The sequence below is a fragment of the Onychostoma macrolepis genome, chromosome 25, assembly GCF_012432095.1.
Source record: "Onychostoma macrolepis isolate SWU-2019 chromosome 25, ASM1243209v1, whole genome shotgun sequence".
Lineage (NCBI taxonomy): Eukaryota > Metazoa > Chordata > Actinopteri > Cypriniformes > Cyprinidae > Onychostoma > Onychostoma macrolepis.
Window position 1 is genome coordinate 14,889,113 of NC_081179.1, and position 19,717 is coordinate 14,908,829.

General features: G+C 36.2%; 1 protein-coding gene across 1 annotated transcript; it reads left to right on the plus strand.

The window, feature by feature from the left end:
* The first annotated feature begins 67 nt into the window (after positions 1-67).
* Positions 68-18,892, plus strand: washc4 (WASH complex subunit 4). Its single transcript, XM_058766619.1, has 33 exons — positions 68-222; positions 752-891; positions 984-1,037; positions 1,164-1,229; positions 1,780-1,825; positions 2,127-2,194; positions 2,276-2,358; positions 2,448-2,490; positions 2,570-2,673; positions 2,817-2,937; positions 3,885-4,008; positions 4,104-4,231; positions 4,317-4,477; positions 4,608-4,734; positions 6,379-6,504; positions 7,828-7,935; positions 8,014-8,160; positions 8,606-8,685; positions 8,794-8,899; positions 8,992-9,108; positions 9,188-9,356; positions 12,740-12,894; positions 12,968-13,042; positions 13,134-13,238; positions 14,813-14,947; positions 15,038-15,146; positions 15,403-15,469; positions 15,663-15,749; positions 16,643-16,790; positions 16,884-16,980; positions 17,063-17,259; positions 17,336-17,432; positions 17,515-18,892. The coding sequence occupies exons 1-33, from the start codon at positions 162-164 to the stop codon at positions 17,583-17,585; spliced, it is 3,522 nt and encodes a 1,173-aa protein (XP_058622602.1). The 5' UTR covers positions 68-161; the 3' UTR covers positions 17,586-18,892.
* Positions 18,893-19,717: the final 825 nt, after the last annotated feature.

Consider the following 19,717-nt stretch of genomic DNA (forward strand, 5'->3'; position numbering starts at 1 on the left):
ATTATGATATTCGTCCTGTAGCGTAACCGGAAGTTCGCTTTCCCGTGTAAATCATGTGATTCCCAGCACAGAAGCCCCTCCCCTCACTGTGCAGTAACCCCCAAACAGACTGACCTAATGGCAGCTGTCTGAAAACCCCAGTCTGTGTCGTTTCTATCAGGATGGCTGTGGATTCATTATCTCCTGATTGGGAGTTTGATCGCTTTGATGATGGGTCACAAAGTAAGTAACGCGTCTGACCGGAATGATACTGGTAATTTGTTGTGTAAAATATGCATAAATCCTGCAGCTAGCTGAGTAATGTTAGCTAGCTGTCAGATGACCAGGGAAAGTGGCCAAGTTCAAGCACTCTGATTAGATTAGTGTGTGTGGTCTTTATTGATTTCGCAAAAAATGTGATAAGGAAGTCTTTCGCTTTCATTTGAAAGTGTTTCCAGATCATTGCATTGGAAGACTGCATTTATTTTTAATGCAAAAATAGATAATTGATTTACCAGTGAGTTCAATGCTCAGAATAATATGAATCACTTTAATTATTCTCTTTATAGTGAGTAAATGTTGATATTGATGTAATAGATTCACATGCCATATATATATATATATATATATATAGCATCAAATTTTTTTATTAAAAATAGTTACTATTATTGATCAAATTTAGTTTCACACAAATCAGGAAGGAAGTCATTTGGATCTTTTATTTCTGGTGTTGTGACTGTTGATCTGTTGCATTTGGTTCCTTCCTGTGCAGAAATTCACACAGAAGTGCAGGTTAAAAACTATGAGAAGTTCTTAGAGGAATATTCCGCTCAGCTGCAGGGTATTGAAGAAGCGTTGGACGACTCTGTCGGAGATGTATGGGACTTCACTCTGGACCCCATCGCTTTGAAGGTGTTGTGTCGTGACTTATAGCTTAATAACAGTGTTTATTTTTGAATGAATTGTTTTTATGCCATATCGCTCTCCTTGCTCTGTTACACCAGCTCCTGCCGTATGAACAGTCCTCACTGTTGGAGCTCATCAAGACCGATAATAAGGTATGAGTATGAGATGTTGAACGGTTTGCTGTTTTAGATGCTGCAGTTTACATGTGATGCGAATACTGAATGAGAATTAGTGTATTATGAGTTTACCTGTTGCTTTTTTCTCTTCTTCTTCACCAGGTGCTTAATAAAGTTATCACAGTGTATGCAGCTCTTTGCTGTGAAGTTAAAAAGCTGAAATATGAGGTATGTGAAAATGTATGATGAGACATGTATAATGTTCCAAAAGATTTCTTTTTCAAATAGGCTAAATGCTGTTCTTTTGAACTTTCTGTTTATAAAAGAATCCTGAAAAAAATGTATCCCGGTTTACAAAAAAAAATTAAGCAGCACAACTATTTTCAATATTAATTCTAATAATAGTAATAAGAAGAAATGTTTCTTAAGCATCAAATCAGCGTATTAGAATGATTTCTGAAGGATCATGTGACACTGAAGACTAGAATAATGATGCTGAAAATTCAGCTTTGCATGACAGGAATAAATTACATTTTAAAACATATTTAAATATTAATGATATTTCACAATATTGCTGTCCCCCTTCCCCCCCATTATTTCAGATCAAGTAAATGCAGACTTGGTGTGCAAGTCTCTTACTTAATTCAAAAACATAAAAAAAACAAAAACATACTGACCCCAAACCGTAGAGTGGATGTTTATAAAGTCAATTAATTATAATTAAACTGAGCAAATTTGTTAATTGTCTCATTTTAACAGTTTTGCTTTCTACTTTTAGGCTGAAACCAAGTTCTACAATGGCTTGTTGTATTATGGTGAAGGAGGTAAAAACTACTGTTTTGGTTTTTGTTGTTCAGTCTACGGCCCGTCTACACAAGAACCTATTAAATTCAACATGATTCACATTTTATTTCTATAATTATATATCTGAGTGGAAATTAAACACAAACTAATAAATTTTGTCCTTCCGGAATAGAATGTTTTTTTTTTTTGTTTGGAATTGCATGCATCCATTAAACTTAAGCTTTCAATTTTGTTATTCAACTTTAATTTCATTTAACCTGTAGCTTTTAACAACAGTTTAAAAAAAGTATTGCGTTTGAATTTTTTTATTTTTTTTTGCAGTGTCAGACACTAGTGTGGTGGAGGGAGAGTCTCAGATTCAGATGGGCCGCTTCATTTCCTTCTTACAGGTTTGATATAATGATCTTTTTAAATTGTTACTGATAATATATATATTTCTGAACATTGTTTTATTTGGTTGTATGTTACAGGAGCTGTCTTGCTTTGTGTCGCGCTGCTTTGAAGTGGTGGTCAACATGGTTCACCAGCTGGCTGCTTTGTACAACAGCAACAAGTGAGAAATTTTAAACATTCTCATATTATGTGGATGGTTATGTGACTGCAGTGTTGCTAATTTTTTTTTTTTTTATATATATGTCTCAGGAGTGCAACAAAAATCATTGAGTCCACAGGTGTACACTTTCAGGTAATTCATGTCCTCTTCATATGGTTCTTCACTGCAACCTGACGTCTTGTATTGATGGTTTCTCTTTGTCCACAATCAGACAGTGTATGAGCATCTGGGAGAACTTCTGGTGGTCCTCATCACCCTGGATGAGATCATGGAGAACCACGCCACACTGAAAGATCACTGGAAGATGTACAAAAGGTGAAGTGAGACCTTTTAGATGTTGAACTGCTCTGTAAAATTTAATGTTGGTAACTGAAGACAAAATGAAGGCCTTTACAGTATGAATGTGTTAAATTGTGGTTCTTAATTTCTTACCACAAATTCTTTGTTGTTGTTTGAAGGTTACTGAAATCTGTCCATCATAACCCAGCTAAGTTTGCCATTCCAGAGGAGAAACTAAAACCCTTTGAGAAGCTTTTACTGAAGCTAGAGGGGCAACTGTTGGACAGCATGATTTTTCAGGTCTGAAGTGTCCCCAGACTTCCTCATTTGCTGTTTTTGTATTTTAAAACCTATTTCTGCTTTGAGAAACATAGCAGTGTGGGCATCGATGCTTTTGGGAAACTCAGCCCAGGACAGTTTGCAATGTAGACTGTGCACAAATGAATGATAATGTTAATTATAGACCAAGGCTAGTAAACGTCTCCATAAACTGCATGTTGAAATTAGACTAGCACTTAACCATGAACACAAAAGCCACACCACACAAATGGCTTTTAATTGGTTTATTTTGTTAGCAAACAAGTAACTATAATTAAGTTCTTTTCATCAATCAATTTCTTGATTAATTCTTGATTAATTTATACCCTGCTTGTGGTCAGTCTGCACAAGATCAATATGCTTATTTGCTTTGTGGCACCTTAAATACAAGACCAAGCACTTGCTCGTCAGAGCATCCACAAATCTTTTTTTTACAGCGTTGTTGGCAGGGCCACCAGAGCGAATTTTGACGCTCTCGCCGGCAGGGGTGTGAACGCACGGTTAAAGGGATAGTTCACCCAAAAATGAAAATTCTGTCTTTAATTACTCATGTCGTTTCAAGACCTTCGTTCATCTTCGCAACGCAGAAATTTTTAGCTGATATAAGATATTTTTGATGAAATCCGAGAGCTTTCTGACCCTGCATAGACAGCACAACTGACACGTTCAAGGCCCAGAAACGTAGTAAGGACATCGTTAAAATAGTCCATGTGACATCAGTGATTCAACCTTAATTTTATGAAGCTACAATATACTTTTTGTGCGCAAAGAAAACATTATTATGTTATAATGCACAATTCTTCAGTGTATGTTGTTGTTAGGAGAAAATGTTTCTTTTCTACTGAAGTTTTACTGCATTATTGATCATTGAAATATGTCACTTAACAGAAATTAAATAAATAAAACTAAAGTTTTTCTTTTTCATGCAGGCTTGTGTGGAGCAGAGGTTTGATGACCCAGGAGAAGGTGTATCGGTTTCTAAAAACAGTGCCTTTGCAGAGGAATTTGCGTACAATATCAGAACCATTTTTGCCAATGTTGAATCAAAGCTTGGTTTGTATTTGTAATTAACCTAAATGAATTCCAAATACAATTAATGAGACGTCTCGGCTGTAGACAACAACCGTTATGATCCATTTGACTTGCAGGAGAGCCGTCAGAGATTGATCAGCGGGATAAATATACAGGTGTATGTGGCCTCTTTGTGCTGCACTTCCATATCTTCAGGACTGTGGACAAGAAGATCTACAAATCCCTGCTGGATGTGTGTAAAAAGGTGAGTACACTAACTAGTGGGAACGAGTGGGATATATTAATCTGCTCTTTCAGTCATTATGAAATTTCCCTTCTCTCTCCTCCAGGTCCCTGCAGTGACATTAGCAGCTAATATAATCTGGTTTCCAGACACATTTCTGACAAGCAAAGTCCCTGCGGCAGCTAAACTGATGGACAAGAAGAGCATCCAGAGCATCCGCAGCAGCAGAGATGCATTCCTGCAGCAAAAGGCGCAGACACTAATGAAGTAAGACATACACGCTTCTGATATGATTCATAAATAAATTATGATTTAGCCTAGTAAAGTTTAATGGTCATTGTATTTTACATCATTATAAATATATAATTTAGGATTCCATGTATGTGTTTCTATGTAGGGACATGCAGTCCTACTATATATTTGTCACCTCCTGGATGATGAAGATGGAGTCTATATTATCAAAAGAACCGAAACCAGACAAACTGTCTGAGGATTTGAGCAACAGGTGTAATATCTTTGTGCAGGTAGAGACTCACGTTTTCTTCTTTTCTGTTATTTTTGAGATTAACTGTGATTTTCTGAGCCCTTTTCCTCACTCTGGATGTATACAGTTCTTGAAGGGTGGGCAGGGGGGCACCGATAATCCGTTCAGCAGTCCTAACCGTTCTCTGTAGTCTTCTGATCCCTGATTTTGTTGCTGAGCCAAACCAGACAGTTATTGAAGTGCACAGGACAGACTCAATGACGGCTGAGTAGAACTGTTTCAGCAGCTCCTGTGGCAGGTTAAACTTCCTCAGTTGGCAAAGGAAGTACAACCTTTGTTGGGCTTTTTTTACAATGGAGTTGATGTGAACGTCCCAATTCAGGTCCTGAGAGATGATGGATCCCAGGAACTTGAATGTCTCCACTGCAGCCACAGTACTGTCTATGATGGTGAGTGGGGAGAGTGCAGGGGGGTTTCTCCTGAAGTCCACAAGCATCTCCACTGTTTTGAGCGTGTTGAGCTCCAGGTTGTTTAGACTGCACCAGACAGCCAGCTCTTTAACCTCCTGTCTGTAGGCAGACTCGTCACCATCCTGAATGAGGCCGATAAGTGTGGTGTCGTCTGCAAACTTCAGGAGCTGGACAGAGGGGTCTCTAGAGGTGCAGTCGTTGGTGTACAGGGAGAAGAGCAGTGGGGAGAGAACACAGCCCTGAGGGGCACCAGTGTTGATGGAGCGGCTGTTTGACGTGGATTTCTCCAGTCTCACTAGTTGCTGCCTATCTGTCAGAAAGCTGGTGATCCACTGACAGATAGAGCTAGGGACAGAGAGCTGGGTTAGTTTGGTCTGGAGGAGTGTAGGGATGATGGTGTTGAAGGCCGAACTAAAGTCCACAAACAGGATCCTCACATAAGTCCCTGATTTGTCCAGATGCTGCAGGATGTAATGCAGTCCCTGTCACAGGTTTTCAGACAGGCTGGTGTCACACCGTCTGGGCCTGGTGCCTTTCTTCTTTTGTTCTTTCTGAAGACCTGACACACATCATCTTCACTGATCTGAAGTACAGGAGTCGGGGAGAGGGGGGTTGCTGGAGGTGTTAACAGTTGTGTAGAGAGATGGTCAGGACGGGTGTGGGGGGTGTCAAATCTACAATAAAACTCATTCAGGTCTTCAGCAAGTTCACCTTAGTGCTGGGGGATGGTGTCCTGTACTTGGTGATGGCTTTCAGGCCTTTCCACGCTGAAGCGGAGTCATTGGAAGTGAACTGATCTTCCAGCTTTTTAGCGTAGGTCCTTTTAGCCACTCTAATCTCTTTATTCAGTGTGTTCCTGGCCTGATTGTGCAAGACTCTGTCCCCGTTTCTGTAGGCATCCTCTTTGGCCTGACGAAGGTGTCTGAGTTTTGTTGTAAACCATGGCTTATCATTGTTGAATGTTATATAAGTCCTGGTGGGAATGCATATATCCTCACAGTAACTGATATATGAAGTTACAGTGTCTGTGAGCTCGTCCAGATTGGTGGCAGCAGCTTCAAAAACACTCCAATCAGTAAGGTCGAGACAGGCTTGTAAAACCCGCTCTGTCTCGGTGGTCCATCTCTTTAAAGTCTTTACTACAGGTTTTTCTGTAAGTTTTTAATTACATTACATTTCCAGTATTTCATAATCAGATGTTTGTGTTTCTGTAGGGAATCCTGTATGCTTACAGCATCAGCACCATCGTCAAAACCACTATGAATATGTACATGTCCATGCAGCGGCCCATGACCAAGACCTCAGTGAAAGCCCTGTGCCGATTGGTGGAGTTGTTAAAAGTAGGTTGTTGAGTCATAATATTATATTCAACAGCAAATGCTTCAGTATTTATACACACATTTTTTCAGATTTTCATTTGTGTCTTTTATATGTATTCAAAACGTACAATTTATGTATTTATTTTGGTTTATATAAAAAATGTATGTGAAAAATGTACTATGTAGTGTACATTACCTCCAGCAGTTTGCACTATTTATACATCACTAGACGTGTTCACTACAAATCTAGTATATGATAATGTGTACAATAATTTAAACACTATAAATTTAGTACATAATATTTTACATTAATAGTAGTGTTCACTACATATCTAGAATATTGGTTGTAGTGTGCACAAAAATGTTGACGCTAATAATAGTATGCACTATACTGTATATCTAGAACTGGGTATTGTGGACAATAGTTTAGACACTAGTAGTTGGACTACAGTTTTAGTTCTTTCATTGTAGTGCTCACAATTTAAACACTAATTGTGTGCACTAAAAATTTAGTACATGATTTGTAGTGTGCACTATAATTTGGATACTAATAATGATGTGCTGCATATAGTATGTTTACTACATATAGTATGTTTGGTTTAATCTGCACTAAAATCTTTAAAACATTTATACTAATCATTAAAATCAGTGTGTGATATACATCTAGTATATTTAAGTGTGCACAATTTAGACATTAAAAGTAGTCTGCACTGCAGATTTAGTGCATTAGTTCTAGTTCTCAGTGTTTAAACAGTAATAGTGTGCACTACAAATCTAGTACATTACTTGTAGCGTGCACAATCATTTCAAAACTGCACTACAAACTTAGTAAATAATTTTACACATTAATAGTAATATTCACTACATTTCTAATAAGTTGGTTGTAGTGTGCGAAAAAATACAACACTAATTTTAGTGTGCACTGCAATTTAGTGCATCGTTGTAGTGCTAATGGTGTGCACTACAAATGTAGTGCATTAGTTGTAGAGTGCACATTAATTTGGAAACTGATAGTAGTATTCACTACTATTATATCTAGTATATTAGTTGTAGTGTGGACAAAATTGTTGACACTAATAGTGGTGTGCACTATAAATCTAGTACATTATGCTATAACTATTGCAAACTGTATTGGTTATTTACAGGCTGTCCTAGGTACTGTACATTTAGTTCAAGTGTACACTATGTAGTATGCACAAGTTCTAATGTACAGTGATAGGTAATGTGTGCTAGTTCTAGTTCACTAGGCAGTGTACACCATAAATCCATTACTTTTGTTAGTACACTAACTGTATTGTACTAGATAGTGTGTGCAGTGTTTATGTCAGTGTTTGTCATGCACAGGCTGTGGAGCACACGTTCCATCGACGCTCACTGGTTGTAGCAGATTCTGTGTCTCACATCACGCAGCAGCTGCAGTCTCAGGCTCTGGCCTCCATCTCTACTGCTAAGGTACAGATGCACCACCGTTACCCAAACACCAGCTCCACAGAGCAGATATTCTAATGACTGATTGTTGTCCTCCTTCAGAAACGCGTGATCTCTGATAAGAAGTACAGCGAGCAGAGGCTGGATGTGCTGTCGGCTCTGGTTCTGGCTGAGAACACTCTGAACGGGCCTAGCACCAAAGAGAGGAGACTGATCGTGTCTCTGGCTCTCAGTGTTGGCACTCAAATGGTGAGTATGGATAAAGTGTAAATCAAATTAATGGCCATTTCATGACATTTGTATATAAAGTATTAAAATAATTGCTGTCAAGAAGCCTTCAACACATTGAACAAGCTTCGAGTTTCCAGTCCGTTTGACTTTGTTGCAAATTGCCCAGGGTGTTTTTTTTTTTTTCAAATAATAAAAAATATTTAATTTATTTGTTTGTTTGTTTTTGTGTATTATTGTTTTTGTTGTGTTTTTTGTCTTCTGTTTTTCTTGTGGTGTTTTTTTGTTTTCATGTGTTTGTTTTTTGTTTCTGTTTTTTTTTTTTGTGTGTGTGTGTGGTGTTTTGTTCTTATTGTTTTGCTTTATTTCTGTTGTTTTTTTGTTTCTGTTTTTGTTGTTGTTTTTGGTTTTTCTTTTGTTGTTTTTATTGTCTTTTAATTCTGTTGTGTTTTGATGTTTTGTACAGAAAACCTTCAAGGATGAGGAACTCTTGCCTTTACAGCTTGTGATGAAAAAGCTGGACTTAATCAGTGAATTAAGAGAGCGGTAAGCCCTGAGTTAGTTCAACTAGTTACGATTAGCAATAGCAGATTTTGATTCTGTGACTTCTGTGGCTTTGTTGTAATTGCATGATGGGATATCCTCTCTCCTCAGAGTTAAAGTGCAATGCGACTGCAGTTTCTTGTACTGGCATCGTACAGTTTTTCCTATCTACCTGGATGACGTGTACGAAAATGCTGTGGATGCGGCCAGAATTCATGTAAAACTCTCAACACTATCTATTCTTAAAACGCACTTAACATTTTTGTTAAACATAAACATGTTATTTAAATATGCATATATTTTCTCTAGTACATGTTCAGTGCGCTCAGAGACTGTGTGCCCACCATGTTGCACGCCAAACACATGGAGTCATGTGATCAGCTGCTGGAGTGTTATGACACTGAGATCATGGAAATCCTCAATGAGGTAAAGCAGAGTGCTGGCTGCATATCTTTTTGTAGCAATTTTGCATTTTAGTTCATTTGCATGTTTTTCTAATTGTTAGCACCTGCTAGACAAGCTGTGTAAGGAGATCGAGAAGGACCTACGTTTGTCTGTGCACACACACCTCAAATTGGATGATCGAAACCCTTTCAAAGTGGGCATGAAGGATCTGGCTCACTTTTTCTCCCTCAAGCCCATTCGCTTCTTCAACCGTTTCATCGACATCAAAGGTAGGGCAGATAAAAGACTGAATGCAAGAGTTACACTATATATAGTGGACATAATCAATACTTTAAAGGGGACATGTTCTACATATTTGTCTTGTCTGTGAAGTTCACTTAGAATTTTAGTCAATAGCCGGATTTCCATCCTAAGTTGCGAATTTAACTTATGCGCAAAATTGGAATATCGTATAAAACATTTACAAATAAGCACCGTTTCCTTCCAACGAGTCAGAGAGAACAATATGGAAGCAGAATAATGACAATAGTTTTTGAAACATAAAGCATGCTGAATTCCACAAATCGAAAAAAAGATGCATTGCAATTAACAGTGCTTGAATTTTAATGCTTTGTATTTCCAGGGCTTGCATTTTTAGGTCCTGAAATTTAACATAGTTGTTTATTTAAGCTGTGAATATTTCAATTCAAAATATTTCACACACATTTTCATAATTAAAAATTCAACAATTCATATTCACCTTCCAGAATTCACTTCCAAAATATTCAATCTGTTTAAAAATACGATGTATAATATTCGACAGGCAAATTTCAGTCATTTTATTTCACTTTCCAAATTCGCTGCCACAAATTCAGTGGTTAAAATTCGGCAGAAAATTCAGCATTGCCGCAGGAATAGCAGTAGAGCACCGATGCATGATCTCCAGCTGCTGTCAGCCGCTCACCAGCAGGTGGCCATATGTGGATCAAGTCATTCATTTACAAAAACTGATTTGCAGAAATGGAGCAAGCTAAGTAGAAGTTTTGATTATTGGGGCCAGTATAAACATGTGGAAACGCTGATTGTGTGTATGTTTAATTCAACATCTTCGCTGTTTCCCGTAGCCTACATGTAAGCAGCTTTCTCTACCACAAAGGAGTTTATAATGCTCTTTTACTCAACGCTGAAGTACAGAACTAACATTACATCTGAGGAAGACATATATTTCTTTCAGTTGTTTAGTTTCTGTAACTTTGTATCATGGCTTGTGTGATGCTGTGCTGTAATACTGGGGTTCCCCTCATATGTCACACTCCAGGATTCCCCAACGACGCGTAATGCGCCTCAGTGAACTAATACAGTGATATAAGACCTCAGATCTCAGAATACACTTTATTGATGATTATGCTGCAGTGAGGGGAGGAGTGAAATAAGCGCAATCAAGATACAGTTCTGCCCTCTCGAAGTAGAACAGATACCAACGAGATCAAAGGCGGATATCGCGTTATTCTCACTCATGTGCTGTGCTGCTAATAAATGTGATATAATTTCAGTTCTGTTGCTTTTATATAAATATACATATGATGAACAAGACATCTAAAGTGCTTGCTATTTAATACGAAAGGCATATTTATCATCCATTTCTACTTTAATATAAACATGTATTTTAGATTTTTATAGAAATATGACAACAATCACATATCTCACACAGAGATCGCACAGTCATAGTGTTTGGGAATACTCAAGCATAATTTAAATACACAATCACATGAAATCAGATTGGCATCAGGAAATCAGGCATGCATCTCGCGGTGATCGGTTCTGTGCAGATTTTGCTCATCTCCAACAAGCCTATTAAAAGACCAAACTCAGATCTTACTGATGATGCAAACAGATGAGGATATGAATGCAAGTTAAGGAACGCGCATGTTAAACATTTCCCATAAAGAAAACACTTAACGTGGTTTGCCTCACGTTTAATCATTTAGTGATAATAAATGATTAAATTCAGCATCTAATTAATAAAACATATTACTGTATATTATGTACATTTAAGCAGATGAGCCCAGAATATTAGCCCACAACCAACAAGTTTCACCAAACCATTTTTTCTCCCATAGAAAACCAAGCGCTATAGTTTTGGGTTTGATATTCGGCCACCTGCTGGTGAGCGGCTGACAGCAGCTGGAGATCATGCATCGGTGCTCTACTGCTATTCCTGCGGCAACGCTGAATTTTCTGCCGAATTTTAACCACTGAATTTGTGGCAGCGAATTTGGAAAGTGAAATAAAGTGACCGAAATTTGCCTGTCGAATATTATACATCGTATTTTTAAACAGATTGGATATTTTGGAAGTGAATTCTGGAAGGTGAATATGAATTGTTGAATTTTTAATTATGAAAATGTGTGAGAAATATTTTGAATTGAAATATTCACAGCTTAAATAAACAACTATGTTAAATTTCAGGACCTAAAAATGCAAGCCCTGGAAATACAAGGCATTAAAATTCAAGCACTGTTAATTGCAATGCATCTTTTTTTCGATTTGTGGAATTCAGCATGCTTTATGTTTCAAAAACTATTGTCATTATTCTGCTTCCATAGAACAAAATCGTCACTTCCTGATAAACTGGCACTAAATATCAGTAAGAAAAGTAGGAGAAGCCACTGATAATTCTCAAATATAATAAATTACTTGCACTTCGAGAGAGCAGATGAAACACAATAAATGCGGTCTTGCTTTCGGAGGTGAATGTCAGCTGTTTGGGAACGGAGTCGTGGCAGACCATTCTGGGAGGCAATTATACAGAAATACTTTGACAACAGACTTTGCTCGGGCACTTCAGAATGACCATAACAACATTTTAGATGCTGTGCAACAAAATAAGTCCGCTGGTTAGTCAGGTTATGCCATCCCATATGCACAAAGTCACATGAAGTTTTTGAACATTAATGCGGGATTTATTTGCTAAATGCGTTTCCATCTCCCATTATTCGCATTAAGCCTTTTTCGCACAAGTCAAAAACCACCTCAAGCAAGCATAAAAACTTTTTTGCGAATTAAGGGATTTCTTTTCGAAACTTGGCGTTTCCATCACTCGTTTCTGATGCGATACTTCAAAATGCGCATACGTATATTTCTATCAAAAATGAAATCATAAACAAGCAGTTTTTGCTACTGGTTTAAGACCAATGACTACAAATCAAAGTTGTTGTTTTTTGTGGAAAATTTGGGGAAAAAGTTTCAAAATGTATTTTAAGCACTGCCAATGTCAACTCGTTAAAATATTATTTTTCACACATTATTAAATCTGATATCATTAATATATCATTCTGTCTGGTTGGAAACTGAGATTTTTAAAACAAATTGTCGTCAGTCTTATTCTTTCAACAGAAAATGTATTTTTTTATTATTGTGTGTGTCATAATTGTAATATATAATTATAACAGTATATATAATTAAAATATACAAAATTATATGTATGATTTCTACATATATTTGCATATAATTAATTAATTTATCATACAAGGACTTCAATCATAAAAATAGATAGTTGCCTTGATATTTTAAGAATGGAGTCGTTTGCTGGAGAGCATTATAACCTTGAGCTTTATCTCTGCCTTCTAATCGAGATGTATGATATTAAGTATAAATCCTCCATTTCCTGCAGCCTATGTGACTCACTATCTAGACAAGACGTTTTACAACTTGACGACTGTGGCTCTTCATGACTGGGCCACGTACAGCGAGATGAGGAACCTCGCCACACAGCGCTATGGTTTGGTGATGACTGAGGCACATCTCCCCAGCCAAACTCTGGAGCAGGTGTGTAGCTCACCAGATCATCTCAGATAAGATCTGCTGCATTCAGCCTGATATCCCTGTATGTGTCTTCCAGGGCCTGGATGTCCTGGAAATCATGAGGAACATTCACGTCTTTGTCTCGCGCTACCTCTACAACCTAAACAACCAGGCAGGACTTGACTTCTGATGTTATTATTGGCCCACAAATGTAGTACTTCACTTGATGTGTTTGTGTAAAACATCTTCTCTACTGTGTGTAGATCTTCATTGAGAGGACCAGCAACAACAAGCACTTAAACACCATTAACATCCGCCACATTGCCAACTCCATTCGCACTCATGGAACCGGTATCATGAACACAACGGTTTGTACAGATCCTGTCAGGATGGTCCCAGCTAACAAAAATACAAACATTTTGCTAACATTCCCATTAAAGGGACTGTTCACCCAAAAATGAAACTTTTGTCATCATTTACTTACCCTCATATCATTCCAAACCTGTTTGAGTTTCTTTCTTATGTTGAACACAAAAGAAGATATTTTGAAGAATGCTGGTAATCTAACAGCTGATGGTCCCCATTGAATTCCATAGTATTTCTTTCGCTACTGTGGAAGTCAATGGGGACCAAAAACTGTTTGGTTCTTCAAAATTCTTCAAAATATCTTCTTTTGTGTTTAACATAAGAGAAATTTATACAGGTTTGGAATGACATGAGGGTGAGTAAATGATGACCAAATTTTAATTTTTGGGTGAACTATCCCTTTACGTTATGAAGTTATCTATAAATGTTGTCTGAATATTCAAAATGTCCAGTTTTTAAATGTTTAAAAATGTTTTTTCTTGGTTATATGAACATTGGAGAAAACATTAAAGGGAACGTTCAATTTTAATGATGATAAAAACAATAATGATAATTAAATAATAATAAATAATTAGTAGTAATAATAATAATAATAAAACAAAACAACAGTGACAACAATATTAAATGAACACAACAATAAACAGTTAATCCTATATAAAAGGATTATTATAAATTAAGTGTAACTAATAATAATAAGAAGAAGAAGAAGAATTAAGTAATAAAACAAAAATGATGATAAATAAAACGCACCAACAATAATATTAGTAATATTCTCTGACATTCAAAACATTCAGTTTTTAAATGTTTTGTTTTTATGTTTGAACATTGGCAAAAACATTTAGGGAACTTTCCATTTTAATAATGGTAAACATATTAATTATAATTAAAACATACCAATAATAATGATGATAATAATAACAATAGTCCTAAATATTTTTGATTACTGCTACTAATAATAATAACGGCAACAGTAACAATAAACAATTAGTAATTATAAAACATTATTAGTAATAATAATATTAATAGTAGTAGTCATAGTAATAGTATAGTAGATATAACTAATAGTTACTGTTAAATATATTATTATTAATAATAACAGTAACAATAAAACATGAATGATTGTAAAACAGTAATAGTATAGTAGTTAAAACTAATAATCATTGTCAAATATACTACCTCTACTACTAATAATCATACATCTCTGAACATTGAAAATGTCCAGTTTTTTATGTTTTGTCTTGTGAAAGTTGGAAAAAACATTCCATTTGATCATTTTGTAAACAACATGAGAATGTTACTTTTTAATGTTCTCTGAACCATCTGAAACTATTAAATACTTAGACGAACATCCAGCCAAAATGTTTCAGAAAAAACACACTATGAATGATGTATAATGTTTTTGTTTAATGTTTTGAGACTGTTATTAAAGACTAGGAAACTTTGAACAAATGTTATTATCATTACTGGAAGAATGTTTGTTCATAACTTTGAGAAAACCTTACCAGAACGTTCCCTGTTAGCTGCATCTGTATATTACGTGACCATCATACTGATGGCCTGAAGTGTCTCTCTGCAGGTGAACTTCACGTATCAGTTCCTCCGCAAGAAGTTTTACATTTTCAGTCAGTTCATGTATGACGAGCACATCAAATCCAGACTCATCAAAGACATCCGCTTCTTCAGGGAAACCAAGGATCAGACCGATCAAAAGGTGCGCTGGTCTCCATTCACACGTCGTTATGTCATGAAGCAATGTCATTTTATGAAGATGTGATCTTCTGTTGGTTTCTGCTGTATGTAGTACCCCTTTGAGCGAGCAGAGAAGTTCAACCGTGGCATCAGGAAGCTGGGTCTTACTCCAGATGGTCAGAGCTACCTGGATCAGTTCAGACAGCTCATCAGTCAGATCGGTAAAGTTTGTCTATAGGTTTTTAGATGCATCTGGGAACTCTTTCCTTTTGTAATGTTCTCAACTTCATAATGTGCATGCTGGGATGCCTAAGGCTTGATTTGCCCGGTGTAAACATAATGTCAAGGAAAAGACAGAAATGCAAAGGTCTTCACAACAAAGCAGCAAATTTAAAGTTTTTTTTTTTTAAAGAATTTAATTAATAAATGTTAACTTTTTTTTTCTCCTTCTCTTTCCATTCTTTTTCTTTCTTGCAGGCAATGCGATGGGTTATGTGCGCATGATTCGGTCCGGAGGGCTGCATTGCTGCAGCAGCGCTATCAGGTTAAGCATCGTCTGCTACCATTACATACAAAGATTATTTGACTGAGACATTCAGATTGTGGTAATACTGGTTATACTAGATAAATAATATTAGTCATCCCACACAACACTTAGAGCTAAATGAAATCGTCCTACAGAAGTCCTCCGAACAACCATGACATTAGCAAGCTACTCACATTCAAACATGTTGCAGGTTTGTTCCTGATCTAGAGGACATCGTTAACTTTGAGGAGCTTGTGAAAGAGGAAGGCCTTTCTGAAGAGACGCAGAAAGCCGCCAGGTACTGTACTTCATAATATCAGTCAATCAGCGTCTTTGCTGTCTGCAAGGGAATTCATAATAATAGTAGTAATAATAATAATGTGAATAAATAAAACAACAATAATAAATACTGCAAATACTAAAACATAATAATAATAATAATAATAATAATGTGAATAATTAAAACAACAATAATAATAAATACTGCAAATATTAAAACAACTACAACAATAATAAAGACAATTATAATAAATAACTAGACATTAATAATAATAATAATAAACATAACCACAATACAATAAAAAGCACAACAATAATAAACATAACAACAATAACATTAACAATAATTATACAATTGCTAGTTATTGTTATTAATCTGAAAGCATTCTTAATAATAATAATAATAATAATAGTAATAATAATAATTAAAACATACAAAAAACAACAATAAACAATTAGTAATTAATTATTACTATTAGGTTTATTATTTAGTAGTTATTAATAATAAACAACTAAATAAAAAACATTAATAGTAATATTAATAATACAAAATGTTAAATAATAAATGCAACAAAATTGATGTTGATACATCAATAAAAATAATTTGTATTATTGTTATTAAATAATTCTAAAATATAATAATAGTAGTAGTATTATTAAAATGTACAAAAATAACAATATACAAGTAGTAATTATTATTATTATTATTAGGTTTAGTATTTATTGGTTATTATTAATAAATATATAATAAAACATTAATAGTAATAGTAGTAGTAATATTAATAACACAAATATTAAATACAACAAAAGTGATACCATTGATACAATAAAAAATTGATACAATAACAATAATAATTATTTATTATAAATAATAATTATTGTTATAAAATATTAATTGATTTTTTATTTCAGCCAACTGGACTGTGTGCTTAGTGACCTGACCAGTAACTCGGCGGAAGGAACTGAGTACTTCAAGATGCTGGTGGGGGTTTTCGCACCGGAGTTTCGCAGCGTCAAGAACATGCACTTGAGGAACTTCTACATGATAGTTCCTCCTTTGGTGGGTCTTCAGAATCGGATCTTGGATGTGGAAGTCTCTTGCTAATTAAAGCATGATCTCTTGTATAACATTCATCTTTCTTCTCCCTCACAGGCGGTAAATTTCGTGGAGCATTCCATCAGCTGCAAAGAAAAACTAAACAAGAAGAACAAAGTGGGAGCTGCATTTACAGACGACGGTTTTGCCATGGGTACATGTTTAATACACTTATAAAGGTGATATACTTTCTTTCCATGGGCTAAATATTCAAGGACCTTTTCTGTGTTTTCCAGGAGTCGCCTACATCCTGAAGCTTCTGGACCAGTATCAGGAGTTTGACTCCCTCCATTGGTTCCAGGCTGTGAGGGAAAAGTATGTGAAGGAAATGAACGCGGTGGTGAAGGAGCAAAACGTTCAGTCCACCAGCCAAGACGAGAAGCTCATGCAGACCATGAACCTGACACAGAAGAGACTGGATGTATATCTGCAGGTATGGGAGCATCTTTGTGGTCTTTAAAAATGATGGCCAATGGCTTTGTTTAATCACATCTTCTTTCCATTTGCAGGAGTTCGAGCTGCTCTATTTCTCTCTGAGCAGCGCTCGGATCTTCTTCAGAGCTGATAAAACGGCAGCCGAGGAGACCCAGGAGAAGAAAGACAGAGGTTGGTCGATGGATCCATGATCTCTAGAATATTTTATGGTGACTTTTAGTACCACAAACACTCATTTAATCTCTCTTTTCAGAGGAAGTTGCCAAAACTGGTCCAGGTTCCTCAACGATCGAGGGTTCTCCTGGGGAAAGCAGTGCCAAGTGAAACTACAAAGGATCTTGACCGATATAAATCACTTGAACAGCATGGACTCGCTCCAGAGGAGGTTATAAACATTGACCCTCCAGCCACCATACTTCTGTTGGAGTCTGTACAGCTGCTTAAACTCATTTTGGCGCTACGCCACCTGCACTCATTCAACTGGAACTGACTGCTGATTTGGACCAACGCTTCGGTTTTAGATTATGATTGTTTTATGTATCGACAATGATGTTCAACAACTGTTTTGTCAAGCATTATGCGGTCATGTAAATTCAAGAAATGTGATTGGTAGATGAATGTGTCTGTAGTTTGTTTGTTATTAAAGGGATAGTTTACCAAAAAAATGAAAATTGTGTCATTAATTACTCATACACTCATATCGTTCCAAATCCACAAGACCTTCGTTCATCTTCTGAACACAAATTAAGATATTTTTGATGAAATCCGAGAGCTTTCTGACCCTGCATAGACAGCAACGCATGATGAACGAAGGTCTTACGGGTTTAGAACAACATGAGGGCGAGTAATTAATGACACAATTTTCATTTTTGGGTGAACTAACCCTTTACTGTCCTATTGATTGTTGGGAACAAATATTTTTAAAGGATAAAACTGGCCTTTAGATAGCTTAAGAAATTTTAAAAGAAATTCAAAGACCTAATTATGTTTCACCCAAAAATGGAAATTATAACCTGTATTCAAACCTGTATGCCTTATTTTGAAGGACACAAGATATAGAGAAATATATATGAGATTATATATATAAATTTTACAATGAACCAATAGGGTTATTTTGGACCCCACTGGCCATTTTGTCCCACAGACAAATATGGTTCTTCAAAATATCTTTTTATGTTGCTCAGAAGGAAATTCATGTGTGTTTTTAATGACAAGAGGGTGAGTAAACAATGTCAGACTTTCCATTTTTGGGTGAACTTTACTTTTAAAGTTGAATGATGTAAACTAGAATTTTTTTTTTTTTTTTCTGTTAAGAGTACTAATTTACTTCACTAATGATTTTCTGCCCAAAAATCATTCAATGCCATACTTTTCGGTGAAATATAAAATATATCGCAATGTGTCCGACAGTAAGAACACATCAATTGTCCTTGAGCACTGTGATGAAGTTGAATTGCACTTGCCTTAAAGCTGCTGCTGTTACAGTATTCATAGTGATCGCACACTACACAGCAGTTTCTTCACATCAGTGACATTCCATCTGATTTTCTTGCCTATACTGACCTTTTGTAAGTAATTTGTGTTAACCATTAACCTCATGCCATCTTTATTAAAAGACTTGGGGAAAAAAGCATGTCTGTTCACGTGACCAGGAAAAAGCACAGCTTCAAGATTAGTCATGCATTACAGGCACACACACAACATGCTCGTACCGAACACCCCCTTCCCATACAGAGTCCAAACACTGGTTCAGGAAAGCCGTTCTGCTTTATTACAAAGAAAGGGAGCTTTAAAGGTGGTCAGAAAATACAAGATTGGTCTGTTTTTCGTACTACGGGTTTTCCCTTTCCTACGAAATGCTTCTATTCAAATAGCTGCAGCTGAAATGTCTCCACCCCCTTGTTTTTTTTTTTTCCGCAATACAGATGTCCTCGCTCTGGCCTTCCGTGTCGCCTTTATTCATTTAGTTGAATTGGTCTTTAAGTGCACAGGGTAACAAACGTGATTCCCTGTCTGGCAGCTCAACATACTGTTCACTAATTTTTTTTGTCTTTTGCGTTTTTTTGCTTCTACCACATAATGCCATTTCTGTTCACCTCCTAAAAACGAGGTCAAGCATAGGTACTTCTTCCAAAATAGACGCCATGTATATATATATAGATACATCTATCTATATATATCATATATATACACATTCATACATACATATCTTTATTCATGTGATGTCAAAAAATTAAAAAAATGTACACGTTTATTACAAAATCGTAACAAAGACTGAAAAGGGTTCGTATTCATTCTGGAACAATGTTTCTCGGTAAGCTCACAACCGCCTGGTCCACGGGTTGTGCCCAACAACGGTCACTGAAACAGTCTGATTGGGATTTATTGACACTAAGCAGAAAACAGCTCGCCGGATGAGCAACGCGGGTGAATGGAGCAAAAGAAACGGGAAATGA